Source organism: Vespula pensylvanica, chromosome 24 (genome assembly GCF_014466175.1).
Source record: "Vespula pensylvanica isolate Volc-1 chromosome 24, ASM1446617v1, whole genome shotgun sequence".
NCBI classification, from domain to species: Eukaryota; Metazoa; Arthropoda; class Insecta; order Hymenoptera; family Vespidae; genus Vespula; species Vespula pensylvanica.
Window position 1 is genome coordinate 750,625 of NC_057708.1, and position 20,000 is coordinate 770,624.

The window sequence follows — 20,000 nt, forward strand, 5'->3', positions numbered from 1 at the left end:
TTTTTTTTTTTTTTTTTTTTTTTTTTTTTTTTTTGTTTTCTTTTTTGTATAATTTCAATTGAAGCATCACTTACAGTATTGTTATTAACCACATTCTTCGCAATGTATATGTGTATGGATGTACTATATACTATCACTTTTTTTAAATAAAAAATTTTGTAAAATATAAATTAACTTTTTTTCAATATATTTTTGATTGATATTATTAAATGTAGAAATAATGAAATTTGACTTTGATGTTTTTAATTACACTATAAATGATAAGAAAAGAGCTACTGTTCTTTAGTCGCCGGTAAATGTGTGACTAAAGCTAAAATCCGATGACTTAACTCTTTATAAACAGATTCGATGATAACGAGCGCAGACGCAGATGAGATTTGGTTTTTGATCTGTATATGTGTGTGTGTATATATATACGATATAATAGACTACTGATTAATAAAGAAAATTTGTTAATAGATAAATATGAAAATGATAAAACACGTTAAACTTTTTTACAAGCAATATCTAATGATCTAACGATTGCTGTTATTTAATTATTCAAATATATTAAATATGAATAGATGAGTTCTTTGAAATAACATTAAAATACATGTAGAAAGTATATATACGTTTCACTGAAAAATAATTTTCATAATAACGATTTATCCAAATTTATTTATAATTCATTATGCATGTTTCCAATAAATAACCAATCAACGTTCTGGACGTGTTCACAATAGCTTCTGATTGGTTATTTATATCACGACTTGTCCAAAACATTTCGTTCCGTATTACCGATCGAGAAAATCACACGTTCTTAACAAAATTAAAAATCCTATCATTTTCTGTATATCCTAAATACGATTTCAGTCTAAGATTTGAACAAACGTATTAATATTGTTTTATGACATCAATTTAATTCTTCATTTACACGTTATATGCCACACTCGGAAAAATAGTTTTTATAAAAGCGATTATTAAACCTTACCCATAATTTATACATTTGAAATGAACAACCAATCAACGTTCTGGACAAATCGATAGTAACTTCCGATTGGCCATTCACATTACGATTTGTCCAAGAAATTTAATTTTGCAATACTAGCAGATACGATCACGTGATTGGTCGATAGCATCTTTAACAAAAGTTTTGTTCACTCAGTAATCTTATGTATATCCTGAGTAAGGTTACTGTCTATGGTTTTTACGAACACATCAGTGCGTTCTGTAGTATCAGTTTAATCCTTGTGGTATAAAGTGTTTGATGCGATTTCGACGGAAAAGGTGGCTGTGATTTGAAGTCAGGAACAGTAGAAAGCTTCATCGTGGTAATATTAAATTTTCTAACAACAAGGAGCGCTGTAAATGTTTCCCGCCTGTTAAAATTCTTACGTTAACGTAAGTGACGATAATTTTCTTACAGATAAATGTCAGGCATTGCTATTGCAAGACTCGCCGAAGAGCGAAAAGCATGGAGGAAGGATCATCCGTTTGTAAGTGTTTGTAGTATTATCAAATCTTATCTTATATTTTCATTTTTAATCGATTATTATTATCGGGGAACAATTTAAAGATTCTAACGTGTATTTTAACGATTAACAAATTCGGCGCCTTTTTTTTACTAACATACATATTTATGTAAGATAGGAAATATTCAAACTCGTATTATTTAAATTATAATTAAGGTTAAAAATATTCATTGTCGATGACTTTATTATTCATCGAAATTCGATTGAAATTTAAATGAATTTTAACCTATCGAAGTATATCCCACAATGTTATGTAAATTAATACGAATTTGTTGTTATTGTAGGGCTTTGTAGCAAGGCCAACTAAAAATCCAGATGGTACGCTTAATTTGATGAGTTGGGAATGTGCAATCCCAGGAAAAAAATCTGTAAGCATATTGCTCAATTAGTTTTAAAAAAGAGATTTATTTATTCATTTCGTATTACTTTACAGACTCCTTGGGAAGGTGGATTATATAAATTACGAATGATCTTTAAAGATGATTATCCTTCTAGTCCACCAAAATGCAAATTCGAACCACCATTATTCCATCCAAATGTATACCCATCTGGTACAGTATGTCTTTCCTTATTAGACGAAGAGAAAGATTGGCGGCCTGCGATTACAATAAAACAAATCCTTTTGGGTATACAAGATTTACTTAACGAACCTAATGTAAAAGATCCAGCCCAAGCCGAAGCTTACACAATATACTGGTATTTCATTTATACAACAACGTCATTTATATTTGCCGATTCAAGCATGAACGCTTAAACTTCTTTCCTTACTTTACAGTCAAAATCGCTTGGAATATGAGAAACGTGTAAGAGCTCAAGCAAGAGCAATGGCTCCTCAAGAATAAAAATTATCTACTACTTGATAAATATACCTATGTAAAGATACCATCTCATCTACACATATAGTATTCTTTTGAGTTAATTAAAAATATTTTTTTATAACTAAAAGAAAAAACTTGATATATATATATATAAATTAATTGTTAATATTACATTGTCAGCTATTTACGTACAATATTTTTCTTTCTTTTTTTTTTTCTTTTTTTTTCTCTTTTTTTTTCTTTTTTTTTTTTTTTGAGATAATTATTTCATTAAATATCACAAAATTGATTAGTTTGTAACTTAGATATCTCATACAAACTTACCATATTTTTTATTTGAGAAGTACTAGATTAAGATACAATTTACTACATTTAAATAAATTTATTAATTTTAGCAATAATTGATAGATTTATTAGGATGAAGTATAAGGCTAATTAAATAAGTCTTTTTTTCATACACACACAAACATACTCTCTCTCTCTCTCTCTCTCTCTTTCTCTCTCTTTCTCTGTCAATCATAAAAAAAATATTTATACGTCATAAAAATATATTCATGTAAGTATCTTTCTCATGGCAGTATCCTTAGTTAATAAGCTCATAACAATTCAAATAAATAATGTACAAAATAAAAAAAATAAATCATTTAAATGTTAAACCTACGAATCATTTTGACTGTAATAATGTTTAACAAATATCGAAATATAATAGTATATATGTGTACATATCGACGTTAGCAAATATGTTGTTTACTTATTCACAAGTAAATACACGTATAATGTAAATTCGAAAGGACATAAATCGATAATGAAACCCCTCTTTCGTATAACCAATGAATCATCTGTTATGAACGAATTGTGTGAAAAATTTACGATCTCATAACTTTGATCGACGTAGTCGAGGAAAGATCGAATTGGTTTTCTTAAGTTTGAAGTTTAACAAAATTTACGGTGTTATTGAAATAATCAATACGGGTGCGCGTATCAGAGTTTTCATTGGAATTATTCATTCGAAACGTTCGATAAAATTCGTTCTAGTAATAAATAATTATGCCTATTACACCAGAATCACTGCGTAATATTTCGACTGGCTTAATTTTGATGTGTATCATTGGTACGGTATTATCGTACTATGCGTATATTGTGGAAACAACAAAAGAAAATGACGAATCTTACGAAGCTTTGTGTGACATTAACGAGCATATAAGTTGTAGCAGAGTATTGACGTCCGAGTAAGTTGACTATCATGAAATTATTTCCTATACGAAAATTTTCATAATGACTTTGAGAATACATAACCTCTTTATCGTTTCATCAAATATCAAATATACGGGATAATAGTTAATAATAATTAACAATATTTCTTATTCTTTTTCTTCTTTTTCTCTTTCTTCTTCTATATTTTATATAAATGTGCGTGTGTGAATAGAAAAATAAGTTTTATCTCTAAATTATTTTTATTAACCTGAATATTACATTTGTAGAGGAAAGTGGGTTTATCGATTATTGGTGATCGGATAACAAATAATTCTTTTTATTCGATTATTTCCTTAATTTGATATGAAAGGGAAAAACAAAGAAAAATTGTTTATTTTTCATATTTTTTGTTTATTAATGTAACACCGGTGTGAAGGAAAGTGACTTTATCGATTATCGATAATCAGATGATAGGTTATTTTGTTAAATTGTTTTCTTAATTGGTGTATGTGCATGTATTTTTTTCTTTCTTAATTTAATATAAAAAGAAAATAAAAATTCATTTACTCTCATCGTTTTTTAAATATTATAAATGTAATGTTTGCAAAGATAAGTAACATTATCGTTTGTCGATAATCGTATAACAAATTATTTTTTGTTGGATTATCTTATAAATAATGTAATATATAAATAATTATTTTATAAAAAATTAAGAAATAATTATACAAAGATGATGTATAATTATAATTACATTTTAGATATGGTAAAGGATTTGGATTGATACCAAATAATTCTATATTTTACTTTCCAAACAGTTTATATGGCTTAGGATTTTATCTTTTAATAACCGGATTAAGTAAGTAATTTTCTTGAAACATTCTTTTCTAAGCTATCGATTAACATTTTTTATAAATGTAAAATATAAATTTTTTTATTTCAGGTATATTGAACGATCACTCTAGTGTCTTCACGATTATATTTTTAGGAATTTTATCAAACATTGCTTCCATTTATCTAGCTTATATTTTATACGTATTAAGAGATATCTGTATAATTTGCATAAGTAGTTACATCGTTAACGCTCTTATCTTAATACTAGCTTTTAAAAAGTTACGACTATTATCAGAAATTAAAAAGACCAAACAAAAGGCTCAATAAGTTATAATCAATGAAATTGATAATGAAATCAAAAAAACCAAAGAAATTCGATCTTTTCTGTTTCACATATATATTTTTTATTATTTTTACAATTCGTTGAATATATTTAAAATTCCTTTTCTTTTTCTATATCTATTCATCTCTCTCTCTTTTTTTTTTTCTTTTCTTTTCTTCTTCTTTTTTTTTAATTTCTCATACATACCGTAATATCCACTGGTAAAACAAGTTTGAATGTAGTATATGTTAATGAAGATAATTTGTACTTGATATCTTCGAGTATAATATTACATTATATAATAAAATACATTATTTTATTTTAGAAACTGTGTAATTGTATGTACTTGTCGAAACGAGAAAAAAAAAAGAGAAAAGAAAAAAAAAAAAAGAAAAAAGAGAACAAACATTACAACGTTAACAATATTTTAAACCTTTGTGAGCTTTTCGTTTTATATTCTTTTGCTATTTTTGTTTTTCTTTGTCAACTTTAAAGTTACTATCGAAAGGATCTTAAACGAAGTGGAAATAAATATGCGGATCGTGTCGTCATAGTTTGGGTAAACAAGCGCATCTTTCTTCTAATATTAGATATGATCTCAAGAAAATAAATCAATGGAAAGATTGTTTTAAATCAGATCAAAAGCATATACATATGTGTACATACATATATTTCCTTACTCTCTTCTGCTATCCTTAAATAGATCTCTATTGCTACGACTGATGCTGGCAAGAATACCAGGACTCTTTAACGGTGGTGTCTCGTCCAAACGATTCAATTGCAAACTGGATTTGTAAGGTACATTGATCGTTTTATCAACGCCATTTTTATCGGCCTCGACGTTGAAACTTTTGCTACGAGCTAACGTTGACTTGTACGTTCTTTCAGGTTTAACAGGTGCCTGAAGATTTGTGTACGGTTGATGGGACTTTGGCGTTGACGTAATAGCATTTTTAATAGATATGTTGATCATACTGCCATATTGTCTCGAAGTTGTCATTCCGTGAGAATTTGGAACGACGGAATGAACTTGTTGTCTCGTTGAAGAAGACGATGGTTGATAAGTTGGTTTACCCTCGGACCTCATATTCCTTGGCAATGTTTGTACGTTCCTGAATTGATCATCCGTCTCGTACGCGTTAGTCAATCGACTGGTTGATTTGCTAAACCTGCCGAGTGAGTTGGTCGCGACACTGAAACGTGCCGAAGTCGAGAGAGAGTCATTCGTTAAAAAAAAAAAAAAAAAAGAAAAGAAAAAGAAAAAGAAAAATAAGAAGAAGAAATCAAAAGAAATTTATTCGATCATTCGAAAAAGGTAAGCCATCCAAACGCTCCTGAACAATATAGCGGTAAACACACATGCTTTATTTTTTTTAATTTTTTTTTTTTGTTTCCATTATCCCTCATGCATCCCTCACCCCAACTATTTTATCATCGCAGATAGACGATACAAATAAGCCAAGCTCTGTTCGTTGTTATCTATCGATCCGGTGAGTTGTCCTATCGAAGGTTATAAACGATCTGTCTGCTTAGTCGTGTTTTGATTCGCCAGTAGACAAATCCTGCATATACCCAGTAGACGATCTACTTATAGTTTTGGAATTACCTGTATTCCGTTTCGATGGCTCCACCAGTTTTAGAAACGAAACGATTTCTCGTTGGACGTTTGGCGTCTTTGTATCCTCTCTCACGGCCATAGATGCTACCACCGAATGGATCTTCACCGAGATAATACCTATGAACCGGTGGAATAGTTTCGTTTCTTTGACCGTGATCATCACGAATCGAACGATCGCTCGTAGTTTTCGTTGTTTTAGATGGTATTACTTTAGTAGTCACGACGTTGCTATTTCTTGGTGATCTAGGTGGTCTCTCTGGTATACGATTTTCAATCTCTCGATCGTTGAACAATGGAATATTTTTGTCTATAACGTTGTACTGCATATAAGTAGATCCATCATCCTCCGTTTGCGTTACTTGTGACATCGAATTACCACTTTTTTGTTTGTTCTTCCTTTCTGTACTTGCTGAACGTAACTTGCCTACCAGCTTACGGAAGGATTCACCGATCTTGTATTTCGATTGACTGGTACCTTTGCATAAAAATTTTATTAACGTCTTTTAATATTTATTCTTAATAAATAAGTTGTTATATTTGTTTTAGCAAATAAATAATTCGATCGAACATTGATCAAATTTTATTTGTTTAAGTGAAAAATTGTAATTAAATAATCATATCGATGATCGTGGTCTTACTTTTGGAGGGACGTGACGAATTGGTGACATTCGTTTTCTTTTCCTCGCGCATAATTCTCACTTGTTTCGGTGAAGTCGAACGCGACCTAACACTCGTCGACTTTTTACGAGCATCTCGATCAACCGTTTGCTCCTGAACATCTCGACTTCTACTCTCCCATGTTCTTTGCACAACGTGAACCGGACTTGATGTTCTAATCGACGGTGATTCGTTCGTAATTGTTTTCTCTATGACCCTCGAATGTAACTGTATGAAAGATCACGATATTATAGATCTCATTAGGTTTCATAAAAATTATTATCTATTCGATTGGTCAATAAATAATGTCAATATTTTCATTATTTTCTATCTGAATAAGTGAAATTAATATTTCTTGATCATCGATAATTTGTATTTGAATAAATAACAAATGTTTTTGCGTTTAAGTAAGTAACATCAGTATTTTGTATAATGGAATCAATAGGATTAGTATTTTTTATTAATATTTTTATTAATTTTTTATTAATATTTTTATTAATATATTGATTAGTATTTTCACTTGCATTTTTATTAGAATATCTTACCAATACGTTTATTAGTATTTTTGTTATTATATTTAATATTTTTTTTATTCTCTCTCTTTATTTTCTAATCTAATTTTCTAATATTTTGGATAAAATCTGAATAAAAAAGAAAATAGAAAAAATAATTAGTCCACGTTGTTCATTCAATTATAAAATATCAAAAAACAATTCTGACATTACTTATTAACCAAATTAATATATTTAATACCTGTTCCTTGGGTTTACGTCGTGCAGGTGGTGACGGTGTACGTTGCTTGTCATCTTGAACACTTTCCTGATGTTCACGTCGTCGAACGGATTCGTAAGTACGCGAATACGTCGACTCGAATTGATTTTTCGTATGCTCGCGAGAATGTCCATTCGTTCGTCCTGTTTCCAAATGTTGCGATGGCGAACCCGTTCTCGTATAATTGTCTTCCTTTTCTAAAACATAAAACAATTTATTTCTATAATAATCGAAGATCAATGATGACGATGATTTTATTAATATATATATTTCTAAACGATATAAATAATTGTATAAATCCATTTAAAGTATCTAAACGATACAATAATTTTTAATGTTTTTGATCGATTAAAAAAAAAAAAAAAAAAAACATACCTTTGCCTTGGTATCTTTCGGACCATTCACTGATACCGTGAAAATAACCAGAAGGTGAGGTAGAATCGCGGCCAGTAGCTGAATTATGATGATGACGATTAGAATTAACGTTTTGATATTCTCTCTCTCTCGGACTACAGGACTTCATCGTGACATGTATGTAACTAGTATTGGTGTTAGGTATGAAAGGTCCATCATCGGCATCTATAGAACCATGTGATGAACGAGACTCGCTACCAAAGTGACTTTCTAACCATTTGGACGTCTCGAATTTTCTTGCTTCGTCTTCTTCTTCTAAATCCAATGGCTTCTTCGTTAGAGCATCTTTTCTAGCAGCTGTTGTACCTTCCGTAGGAAAACCTGTAATAATTCAATCCTATATTAGATTATAAAAATTAATAAAAAAAGAAAGGTAATAAATAAATAACAAAAAAGAAAAAATAATAATAATAAAAATTAAACATTAAGAAACTAGTAAACGTATGAAAGATCATGATATTATAGATCTCTCATAGAACTCTATCGTAGACTAAGAGTTTCATTAAAAATTGTTATCCATTGGATCGATCGATAAATAATTCTGTCTCGATGTTTTCGATATTATTTATCCGTAACAAATAATATTAATATCTCGTAAGAAAAATAAATAAAATTTATAACGAAAAAAAGATTAATATTTTGTAAGAAAAATTAAAATACTACGTTGTATTTGAACAACTGGGAGAATGACAAAAACTAATTTAATACCAGTATGTTTATGAAGCCGAGTGGTCCTCATATTTGTTGGTGGTGGCGACCAATCGCCAATTCGTTCACCTTCGGTCGTCTCTGCGACGTAACGCATTTCACGAGCGATTCTCTCGCCACCTGATACGTAATCGACCACGTCTTCTTCTCGTTTTTTTATAAATCTTTGAGAAGCTTCCTTTCTCGTTTCTGACACGTCTTCGATGCTACCGTCGTCCGGTACTTCGTCGTCGTTGATCTGATCAACGAATCAAACAATAAATATAAATATAATAATAAATAAAAGAAAAAGGAAAACAAGAAAATAAGTTTTATCTCGATCAAATTAAATTATTGAATACGTTATTATTTTAATGTTATTATACGTTAAATATGTATTATTATTTTAATATATATATATATATATATATTTATTAATAATAAATACGTAATATTATTTTTCTATTAAAATATACAACCTAATCGATCCAACCATAAATCCATAAATATTATTTCTTCGTGAATATTATATTCGTTCGAATCCGTACCTCCTCGTGCTCAACAGTTTTCTTTTTCTCCGTGACGATTAGACCATCGGATTTAAGTTCCTGTTTTTCCAGGGTCTTCTCAGTGTCGATGACCTTGTTCGACCTGGTCGTATGCTGTACGATCCTTGGTCCTGTCTGTGGTGCAATTTGCTTCGTCGATTCCGCCAAAGCGATTCTCAGATCTCCTCTATTGCTCTGTACCGCTTTTTGATAAGCCTATGATAACAGATAATTCATGCCTGTTCATTCGATCGTATTTTACGACTCAATCCGATTAAATTTTATTCAATTCGTTTCATTCGATCTTCGATTTATCCGTATATATATATATATATATGATTTCAAAAAAAAAGAAAAAAGAAAAGAAAAATCTCTTGATCGAAATTTTATATATTTCTAACATCTCACGTTACAACATTCGATGTTTCATACGTACTATTAGGATATTACTCGTAACAAATTAACGAATCACCAATTCCCATCACTAATCTTTTCAAAATAAAGATAAAGATAGGAATACCTATAGAGATAGATAAAAAGATAGAGAAAGAGAAAGAAAAAGAAAGAGAGAGAGAGAGAGAGAGAATGAAATAGAAAGAGAGAGTATGGCGCAATAGTATGATTCCCGACCTTCGCACGTAAGTTGACCTTGACGAACGGCTACACCTCAACGACGCGAGAATGATGACGATGCGTTTATAATCCTTCTGAAGATCACATTGCGTACCCCAACCGATAAATTCCAAGATAAACGGTTAGAAAGGAACAAATAGGAGGAGTAAAGAAAAAACAAAAAACAAAAAATACAAAACAAAAAAGAAAAAGAAGAAGATGAAGAAGAAGAAAAGGAAGAAAAGGGAGAAGAACAAGAAGAAGAAGAAGAAGAAAAAGAAAAAGAAAAAAAAAAAAGGAAAGTCTCTTTAGAAGGAGCGCCCGTCTATGACAGACGGACGAACCGCGACGAAACAGCTGCTGCGACTGCGGTCGTGGCATCTCGTACTCCTTCTTCGTTGCTATTGGGTGAAGGGAGAGCAAAATCGAGAGAGATCATCGACTTCTACTTCTTAAAGAAAAAGAGAGAGAGAGAGAGAGAAATAGAGAGAGAGTCTCCTTTCCCTCTCTCCTACCATCACCATCACCAGCAACATTATCACCAACAACATTGGTAACTCTTTCATCTTCCTTCTCTCTCTTTTTTTCTCTTTTTATCTCTCTCTCTCTCTCTCTCTCTCTATCTATCTATCTCTCTCTTTTTTTCTGTTTCTTATCCATTCTTCTTCTTCTTCTTCTTCTTCTTTTTGTTTTTCTTGCTTTTCTTTTCTTTTTTCTTTTTCACATTTGCCCTCTTCTATTTTGAACCGTTCATGCGAAAGAACCTCCAGCATGTGTGTGTGTGTGTGTGTGTGTGTGTGTAAGTACCTGTTACCCGTCTTTCGCAAGCCAACAACAGTAACTACCGGCATTTCCTCTCTTTCTCACTTATATTCGTACATATATGTACCAACACTGACTCCTACTCAACTATTAAGAATCGTTTATTGCGAAGCTTAGAATGAACTATTTTCTATAGTACTATATGATGGTTAGGGATAGATAGATAAATAGATAGATAGACAAATGAATAACATTCGATCTTATTTCATTATCTATCGTCAATTTTTAAGTTTGTTTCATTGATCGTTTGTATTTCATTGATATGATCATTGTTTAATGATATGTGCGTATATATATTAGGAAATTATTGTACGTATCTAAATCGTTCTTCTTTTTTTTTTTTTTTTTTTTTTTTTAATTACTCTTATTCGATTTTTGAATGTGTATTAGATATGTATATTTTTTAGATCATACATATCAGCGAATGAAAAGAAATCCTTCGAAGTTTTTATATCGAGAAATTTTGATATTAAAAGAAAGTGTTTGATGATTATGATCGTTTCTAAAATTGTACTCTCTCTCTCTCTCTCTCTCTCTCTCTCTCTCTCTCTCTCTCTCTCTCTGTTCTCTGTTCTCTGTTCTATTGATCTTTCATATATGTATTTAAAATATTATACAACATTTTAATAGAAATGTCAGCGAGTGATAAATATTAGCTAAGAAATTGATTGCATGATTAACAAAAGTGACGATTGGAGTTGATTAGCAATCTCTCAAAATTATGTTATTTAACTTTCATTATTATTATTATTATTATTATTATTATTATTATTATTATTATTATTGAAAAAATACGTATCTATCATTTTCTTCATTGCATCGTCGACTTGAACTTTAGCATTTGGTTAATAACATGATTATCACATTATTATTTAATACCACGTATATACAAGATGTTAAAAGAAAGAATATCCGATAGTTACAATCAATCTTCTTTCTTTTTTTTAGACTTAATTAATTTTCAAATACACACACGCACACACACACATATATATATATATATATATATATATATTATATCAACACAGTTATATATTATATCAACAAATTTTTAACATATCAAAAGCTTGATAAAAAGAAACTAGCACGTGGATTGATCAATTATCAAAATTACTTCTCAGCGATTAACACAAAATAACATCTCTCGATGTTACGTTATTAAAGTTTCTTTTTTTTTTTTTTCATAGTAAAGAAACTTTATCATAATTGATTATATCAATAATTGACTGTCTCTGAATAAAAAATTGTGTTATTAATGTTATTTAATGATCGTCGAGAAAGCAAGAAACTTGGAGTATTAATGGAAAGTATGTATGTATTATACATAGGTACCATTATTCTGTTGCATTACCGATCGTGAGCAACGAAAGAGAAAAGAGGGATCGTTACAGCAGGCATTCATGAGGAGGACGTTGTGAAAGCAAGAGAACAGGATGAATTCATAGGAAAAGGCAAACTCTCGACCTTTACTTGGCCCTTATAATCAAACTTTTAACGAATATAAATATTACCTTTTGTTTTCTTCGTCAATATTATTATTACTTTAAATGAGATAGGACAGGTGGAATTTAGTTTGTGGGTGTGTCATGGTGTTTAAACTTATAATACCTCGTCGGAGATATCTCCAAGTTGTTGACGATCCTCGGTCTCGAGTCTTTCCTCTATCTCCTCACGACTCCTCACCACAGTTTCGTTAAGTTCCTTTTGAACTATTCCGTCGGTTGTTCCTTTACCAGCTACGGGCCATTCAACTTCTTGCGGTTGATCCCCAGTCGTTCTTCTCTAAAACGTATAAATCGTAAATAGTAAAATTCGAAGTCTAATAACTTAATTACTAATACTTTATCTTTATAAAATATGTGCGTACATGTATTAAGAAATTATTGCATCTAAATCGTTTTTTTTTTTTTTTTTATTTTTTTAAATTCCTCTTATTCGATTTTTATATGTATATTAGATATCTATATTTTTTAGATCATACATATCAGATAACATTAATGTTTATAAAATCGAATCAATTGGAAATTTACTATATTCATTTTTTAAATTATAATAATAGAATATTTTATATTTATTTTTATTAAACACTTCCTTTTTCTTTTTTTTTTAATGTCTTACGTTAGCATCTAGAGGATTATAACGATCGACGAATTAACGATTAATTACTTTTTTTCTTTCTTTCTTTATTTTATCATTAACATTGTTATTGAAAAAAAAAAAAAAAAAAAAAAATTTGATCACGTTTGATCCAAACAACTAACTAATCAAACGATTCATCTAAAATGGAAGATTTAGTATTGACGAGCAATCAAATATATATATATATATAATCTCACTTCTTCGGTAGTATGTTCTTGTTGTTCAACGTCTTCCGTAGTGTTCGTAGTAACAAATGGACCAGTATCAACGACGACTTCACCATCCTCTAAGACAACCTGTCTCTTCACTCTAGTTTCTATTTGTCTCGTCGTCGTGATTTCTTTCTTCTTACGTGTCTCCCATTCCTCTGTAAATAAGAAGCAATAGGGTATATCCCTTTGAAAATTACATTTGTAAAACGTCTTTGTGTTGCAAAACCAATTTCCGTCTCTGAAATAAATGGATGGTAAAATATGAGAAAGAGAAAGAGAAAGAGAAAGAGAAAGAGAAAGAGAGAGGAACGTTTTGTGCCAACTTTTAACTACAGAGTTCACGAATAACTTTAGACTTGAGTGCACAAGAGAACCGATAACGATCGGAAGTTACTACCTGAGTTTCTTTCATCATCTTCTTCTATGAACCTAAGAATAACCGTTAAGGCTATATTGAAATGTTTACTTTGACATTTCGTGCCTATCATCAGAGTTAAAGTCATCAACAATTTACATTTAACAGATTCCAGCTAATCCTCTTAATGGACGACGACGAACCATCAATGTGGTAACTCTCAGATGTGAATTCTTCTAATTCGCTAAAGATCGCAAAATTTCTAAAACTTTTTTTTTTTTTTTTTAATATTCCGCAATCATTAACAACTTTCTATTCGTTAACATACACCTGATTTAATCAACAAACATTTCGATTGTAATACATCACGAAATTGTTTGGTTCGATCGAAAATGATATTAATGGTTTACACTTTAATTATGTGATATTACTTTTATCGATAAAACAATTAAATTAACAAAACAGTTCTACTTCGAATACGATTATCTTATTAAAAATGAAATTCTGTTAATTGTGAAGAACGATAAAAGCTATAAAACTATTTTCAAAGTGTATTCAGGATTAGTGAAGGATCGAAGACATTCTTAAGTTTAGAAAATTCGATTGACCTGGATAAACGAAATTAAAGGAACACCTTGTATATTTTATCATCAGACATGTACGTCAAAGAGCTTACCTTCTTTGACCAATGCCACGGAATTCTCAGGGTCGACCTAAAAAAAGGAAAGTATATTTTTAAAAGTAAATGACTAGGCGGATAACATCGACGATGATCATTTATCTTTTTGTAATCTTACAACGATCTTGCTCGTTGATATCTATACATATTAATCGTTGATACTATTTATCTATTTATCTATACTTACAACGATTCCATGATGGTTAGTCGTAGGTGGTGGTCGGACCTCATATCGCCGTGTCGAAATCACCTCCATCACAAAATCATGTCTCTATTCTCTGACCTAATCCTTTCCTTATATTCCACCTTTTTAACAGAAAACATCCAAGTACCTTGAAAACAAAGAAAAAGAAAAAGAGCAAATAGTTTGTTAAAAGAAAGAAAAAAAAAAAGAAAAGAAATCTTTCACACCTTACATACTATCGCACATAGATATTATTACAAAATTGTAGAATAAATTCACTTGGACTATTTCTAAACTATTTATGTGTATTTATGCGTACGATAACACCTGTATACTATTCATTCAATAATTTATCGTAAATGTTTGATAATTACATTGGCGTGGAATTAAGTAAAAAAAAAAAATTAATATCCAGAATTTTTCATATATTTTTATTTTAATAAAAAATCGTTCGATCCGTTCTTACAAATTACTGCAAATCGTTCTTTAGACTTTTTTTTTTTTTTTTATTTATTTTAAGATACATCTTGATTTTGATCGATTTGTACGACACGTAAAAACAGCTCTCTCTCTCTCTCTCTCTCTCTCTCTCTCTCTCTCTCCTATACAAAATGCATCCATATAGATGCGTTCCCATAGATCGTTGCATACACTCACCATCGGTAACGTTGATGCGAGGCGTAATAATTCATCGGAAGACTCTATATGGAAGTCGAAGGCCGCAAGTGGCACGCGGGCCTGTGGTCTTGGCCACCTCGATATGGACTGCGATACGATATCGAGATGGTTAAAGACATGCGTATGCCACGATCGACTACTCGATCCTTGGATCTCATTGGCGCGATCACTTGGAACAAACGATCCAAGTGCATATCCATAGAAATATTTTCTTGAATATCGCGATGACGTATACAATAAATAATCGTATTTGGGATATTTAAATATGGACGACATTGATTTGATTTTGATTTTATTCTTTCTATTATTTTGTTTTTACCGTACAAATATACGATATTATATTTCATTATCATTTATTTAATCATTATCATTTTGAATTTTTTTATTAACTTATTAAATCATCTCTCGTTCAATTTTATTTATTCGTTATTATTATTAATAGTAATAGTAATAGTAGTATCATTTCTTTTTTTTTTTTTTATATATATATATATATAATTATTGTTTTGTTTGTTTTTTTTATTAATATTAATGAATTAATTTATTTTATATTTATTTATTTACGGGAACGTTTTCGTATTATTAATACATTATTAAAGATCGTAAAATTGAAATTGTATTCGTTTAAACGTTGCTGCACTTTAAATAATACTCCACGGTCTTGTATCTTAATTTCTTTATTCGACATATTTTTTATCGTCGAATAAAAATAATAAGAAAGTCTATCGTTTTCAAAGGATCATCACGTTCAATAAATATACTATTTCTACGCCAATGTTCACTTGCGTCCTTGCGGTTGAAATTACGCACGTGCTCTCCCTGTCGCGCCAGGGACAAGTACGTAAGTACGTTCAAATCTTTTTAATTTTTGAATTTATTTGATGTTTTCCTTTTCTTTTTTTTTTTTTTTTTTGTATCTCGAATTTTTTATTTTTTACTTTTCTACTACTAATCCGATAGACAGCAACGCGAAACTTTCTTCAGAAAATATTTTCGTTTGAAGGAAATCGTACGATTTGCGAAGGATATAAAAATAACAAAAATGGCGATTAGAAATGAAATGAACGATATGAGAGAGAGAGAGAGATTTTAGTATGATCGAACATAAATAAATCATAGCAATTACACGATTATTCTATCAAATGGCACAGTTCTTTATCAATCTCAGTAAGAATGATCGTGTTAACTTCATTACTTTATTGCCGTGTAGGATAGGTATGTGACGTCAGAGATGCGTCATGCGTATCAAACTAAATAACTCTACGAGGGCGAGAGCTTCGTAGTAGTCTCAGATTACTCAACTCGACGTAATTGATGCGCTTACTATAACGTACTCGTGTTTGAGTTAAACATCGCACATTTGTTCTATCCCATTGAAAGGAAATGGAAAAGAAAAAGCGAAGGAAAAAAACTAAATAACCAATTCGCTTAAACAAAATCGCTTAAACTCGTCGGAATTGAATTTTTTTATTTGCTTGATAATTTCTTTTTTGTTTTCTTCGTTCTCCTCTTTCCGATTTCTTTTTTCTTTTTTTCTTCTTTTTTAATAATAATAATCATAAGGAATCTCATGGCTTTCTAAAGCTATAGTTAACATAGTCAGCGAACTGAATCATCGTATAGCAAAGTCCAGTGATTTGAATGCGCGGTAGAGGACGACAAGCGGATTGGTAAGCGGAGCACGCAGGTGGACATTGGGATGGACTCTGTCGTGGGTGATATGGGCGCGACACTGAACACGTGACCTCTCCAAGGACGTCGCCATTTTCAATGAAAATAATACGCGCGGACTTTACTGATCTTCTTCCACGCGCATACATTCCTTTAGAAATGCTTTCGTTCAATGCCACGATAATATAAAAAGAAATTTTCTTAGGAACGATAATATCTGCGTAAACGTTGGAGTATCGTGGTATATGTGTCGAAATTTTCTATGCTAATTTTCATTCTTTTTTTTATTATTATTATTCTTTTTAACATCATTGCGATCGAATGAAATTTTTCTCTCGATATTATGATCTCAACATTCGGTTTTATCATTCACGTAATATCTCTCATTCAATCGATCGTGATATAATCGAACGTTCGAAAGAAACGTGTCGTGTCGTGTTGGTTACATTGAAAACTCCGAACGTGTCAGCATTTCGCATTGAATGCAACTGAGAGGATTCCCATCGTTTCTGCTACACACGGTAGATTACGTAACCGGCCGACAATATCTATCGTTTGTTAGGAAAAGCTAACTGTAAAATAATAGACGAATTTTCTCGAAAGTTTAAATATTCCCGTTGCATCCATACAAATCTTTTCTTTTTTTACAAATCTCTTATCTATCAAAACTTGTAAAATAAACAATTAATAAACGAAATACGGAAGAGAGAGAGAGAGAGAGAGAGAGAAATCGATATTAACTCACCTGTTATTTTCGATCGACTCGAGTAAATCACAAATTAAACTATTTATTTAAAAAAAAAAAAAAAAGAAAGAAAAAAAAAGGACAGTGCAAATTTCTCGAAAAAATTCTTATTTAAAATCCTTACTTAAAAAGCTAACGCGACGACAAAAACGCGTTTCCACAAAAACGAAGGAAAAAAAAAAAACGGAGAAAAAAAGAGAAAGAAAAAATGAGCGCTTGAAGGACTTTTAAGAATGACAAAAAAAAAAGGATAAAAAAGACGAAGGAGAAGAGGAAAAAAATATATATAAAAAAAAAAAAAGAAAAAGAAAAAGAAATAAATTCCCGCGTGATATACTTGCGTGCCCGGCGTAGCGGCCGCGATACTGTCCGCAACACGGCGCTTACTTTCTGATCCAGGAGATCTATGGAACGCGCGCGAGCCGATCCGATAAGACTCGAAGATTAACGAAATCACACGAAGTCGATGGCCGATCTATCGCTGACCAATCAAATTCATACCCGCGAATCTAAACGCGCGTGCGCATGCGCATTCATATCTCGCGAATTATATCGTTCGACGAGTCGAACGACGAACAACCTGTTGAGTTGAGCCCTCGGGGATTTTAAAAGAAATCGGTCAGTGGGTCGTACTTGATTTTCTTTCGCTTTCGACGTCATAAATATGTACTTACTTACCGTTGTCTCTTTCTTCCGTTTATTCCGTTTATACTATTACGTCTGTATTTATTTTACGATTCACTTTAGAAACGTTAATCCTTCCTTTGGATTTTGCTCGTACAAAGATTTCCAAATTTCACGCCTTTCTCAAGGTTTTTCTCAAGATTGATACTCCAACGTTTTCGTGGTACCATCAAAGCTATTTCAAATTCTTAATCTTCCTGGAAAAACCTAATAAGTTGAAAATAAATGTTGTAATATCTTTGCGATAATATATTCGCGATATATTGAATTGATATTTGTCGGAATATTATAATAGAAATAATATTTTTATTGGAATTATTATTTTATTCATTTTAGTAATAAACGATTTATATTATAGACGCGATTAATCTTTTATAAATAAGAACAATCGTTCATTTACATTGATTGTATCCTGTCGGACGTAAGGCTCAAAGAATTTCAAATAACTCGATGAGTTTGCTCATACTCTTTCGATTTTTTTTCTTTCAATCTGTTCTTTAAAAAGTAAGTAAGGACGATTGTATATATAATAATTGTTATTAATAAAATCGATATGTTAACAGTTAACACGATCGAATATCTTAATTTTGCAGATTTTTTTCTTTGAGAATACTTGCGAGAAATTTCTTTTCTAACATCAATAAAATCGACAAATCTTTTATACTTCTTAAGCAACAAATAAAACTTTCTTAAAAATTAAAACGGATGTCAACGACGTGTATATTTCACGAGAACAAATAAAAATCCTCGATAACAAAAAAAAAGAGAGAGAGAGAGAGAGAGAGAGAGAGAGAGAGAGAGAGAAAGGAAAAGGTAGAAAAATTTCGAGAAAAGATTTTCAGTTCGAAGTCATTTAAAATTTTAATCCAATTTGTAAACATAGTTTCCTTTGTCAAATACGTCAAAGAAAATTCTACGAGAAATAACATTTAGTTAAATTATGGCTCCGAGTCCCGGAAAAATATCGATAGATTTATGAGACGATATAAAATTATTTCGACTACCGATGGTTTGTATAAGTATTTAAGTATTTACCAACCATTGGATATTTTCTACCTGAGTGCAATAAATGTAATTACTTAGTTCGTCACGAGTGACTGTATATTATATTGAAAGAAAAAATGTCGAAAGTGTTTCCTTTCCTTCGCTTTTCTTTTCTTTTCTTTTCTTTTCTTTTCTTTTCTTTTCTTTTCTTTTCTTACTTTTTCTTGTAAGAAGTTTTACAATATCGATAAGACATAAAATATTCTTTACAAATCCGAGATAAGAATCGGGATACTTTGTCTGGTATTGATGTAAAGGTACAAAATTATGTATGTATGTAGGTAGACAAGATGGCGACCCACATCATATAGGAACACTCAAGACGAGTTTTACCTATAAGGATCCGTCAGCTTTGTCGACATCCAAAAACGGTCGAACAAAATTGACACGAATCGTAAAAATATACGTATAAGTTGATGGTATCGACCATCCCATTAAAAGTCCTGTCTTTTAATTACCACGATAAATAAGTTTTAAAACTGCTCGACAAACTTGGCAGTTGAGTCAGATGAAGAAAAAAAGAAAGAAAAAAAAAAAAGAAAGAAATATATATGTACATATATACGATCTCTTATTGATACTCGAGTTATACTCGTAAATGTTCTTTTCGTTTAAGCTTAAAAAAATTACACGATCCATTTCGAGAATTTTGATTGATTTTTACGGAGAAACGTTGTCAATCGTTTTAATTAACATGCCATTAAATAATCATTAAGGAAAGTTTTCAAATACTTTTTTTAACGATTTCTTTCCACTTACTTTTTTTTTTCTTTTTTTTTTTTTTTCACCTGCATCCCAACGGGA

General features: G+C 30.7%; 4 protein-coding genes across 4 annotated transcripts in view; 2 read left to right on the plus strand and 2 right to left on the minus strand.

The window, feature by feature from the left end:
* LOC122637161 (protein singed wings 2) overlaps window positions 1-215 on the minus strand; it is a 4,685-nt gene extending 4,470 nt beyond the window's left edge. Inside the window, exon 1 of the mRNA XM_043829126.1 lies at window positions 75-215. Coding sequence (XP_043685061.1) covers window positions 75-94 — 20 coding nt within the window. The 5' untranslated portion in view covers window positions 95-215. The remainder of the gene's footprint in view (window positions 1-74) is intronic.
* A 950-nt stretch (window positions 216-1,165) lies between these two features.
* On the plus strand, window positions 1,166-2,377 carry LOC122637171 (SUMO-conjugating enzyme UBC9-B). The gene is made up of 5 exons (XM_043829147.1): window positions 1,166-1,310; window positions 1,406-1,475; window positions 1,796-1,879; window positions 1,945-2,207; window positions 2,287-2,377. Exons 2-5 carry the CDS (start codon window positions 1,410-1,412, stop codon window positions 2,351-2,353), a joined length of 480 nt encoding a protein of 159 aa, XP_043685082.1. The 5' UTR covers window positions 1,166-1,310; window positions 1,406-1,409; the 3' UTR covers window positions 2,354-2,377.
* A 176-nt stretch (window positions 2,378-2,553) lies between these two features.
* On the plus strand, window positions 2,554-5,051 carry LOC122637170 (vitamin K epoxide reductase complex subunit 1-like protein 1). Its single transcript, XM_043829145.1, has 3 exons — window positions 2,554-3,558; window positions 4,282-4,379; window positions 4,464-5,051. Exons 1-3 carry the CDS (start codon window positions 3,377-3,379, stop codon window positions 4,679-4,681), a joined length of 498 nt encoding a protein of 165 aa, XP_043685080.1. The 5' UTR covers window positions 2,554-3,376; the 3' UTR covers window positions 4,682-5,051.
* Window positions 4,481-17,707, minus strand: LOC122637154. Its single transcript, XM_043829114.1, has 13 exons — window positions 17,467-17,707; window positions 15,227-15,234; window positions 14,378-14,521; window positions 14,188-14,224; window positions 13,142-13,311; window positions 12,414-12,587; window positions 9,372-9,587; window positions 8,845-9,082; window positions 8,098-8,457; window positions 7,705-7,919; window positions 6,933-7,179; window positions 6,283-6,769; window positions 4,481-5,869 (listed from the first exon to the last, which is right to left on the minus strand). The coding sequence occupies exons 3-13, from the start codon at window positions 14,444-14,446 to the stop codon at window positions 5,353-5,355; spliced, it is 2,730 nt and encodes a 909-aa protein (XP_043685049.1). The 5' UTR covers window positions 14,447-14,521; window positions 15,227-15,234; window positions 17,467-17,707; the 3' UTR covers window positions 4,481-5,352.
* Between the last annotated feature and the right edge of the window lie 2,293 nt (window positions 17,708-20,000).

Coding starts and splice junctions, on each gene's coding strand:
- LOC122637171 (XM_043829147.1), top strand. CDS start 1,410: ATGTCAGGCATTGCTATTGCAAGACTCGCCGAAGAGCGAAAAGCATGG. Junction 1,476..1,795: donor GGAGGAAGGATCATCCGTTT/GTAAGTGTTTGT, acceptor TTGTTATTGTAG/GGCTTTGTAGCAAGGCCAAC. Junction 2,208..2,286: donor GAAGCTTACACAATATACTG/GTATTTCATTTA, acceptor CTTACTTTACAG/TCAAAATCGCTTGGAATATG.
- LOC122637170 (XM_043829145.1), top strand. CDS start 3,377: ATGCCTATTACACCAGAATCACTGCGTAATATTTCGACTGGCTTAATT. Junction 3,559..4,281: donor AGCAGAGTATTGACGTCCGA/GTAAGTTGACTA, acceptor ATTACATTTTAG/ATATGGTAAAGGATTTGGAT. Junction 4,380..4,463: donor TCTTTTAATAACCGGATTAA/GTAAGTAATTTT, acceptor TTTTTATTTCAG/GTATATTGAACGATCACTCT.
- LOC122637154 (XM_043829114.1), bottom strand. CDS start 14,446: ATGGAGGTGATTTCGACACGGCGATATGAGGTCCGACCACCACCTACG. Junction 13,312..14,187: donor CGTGGCATTGGTCAAAGAAG/GTAAGCTCTTTG, acceptor TCTTATTTACAG/AGGAATGGGAGACACGTAAG. Junction 7,180..7,704: donor GACGTAAACCCAAGGAACAG/GTATTAAATATA, acceptor TCTTTCATACAG/TTACATTCGAGGGTCATAGA.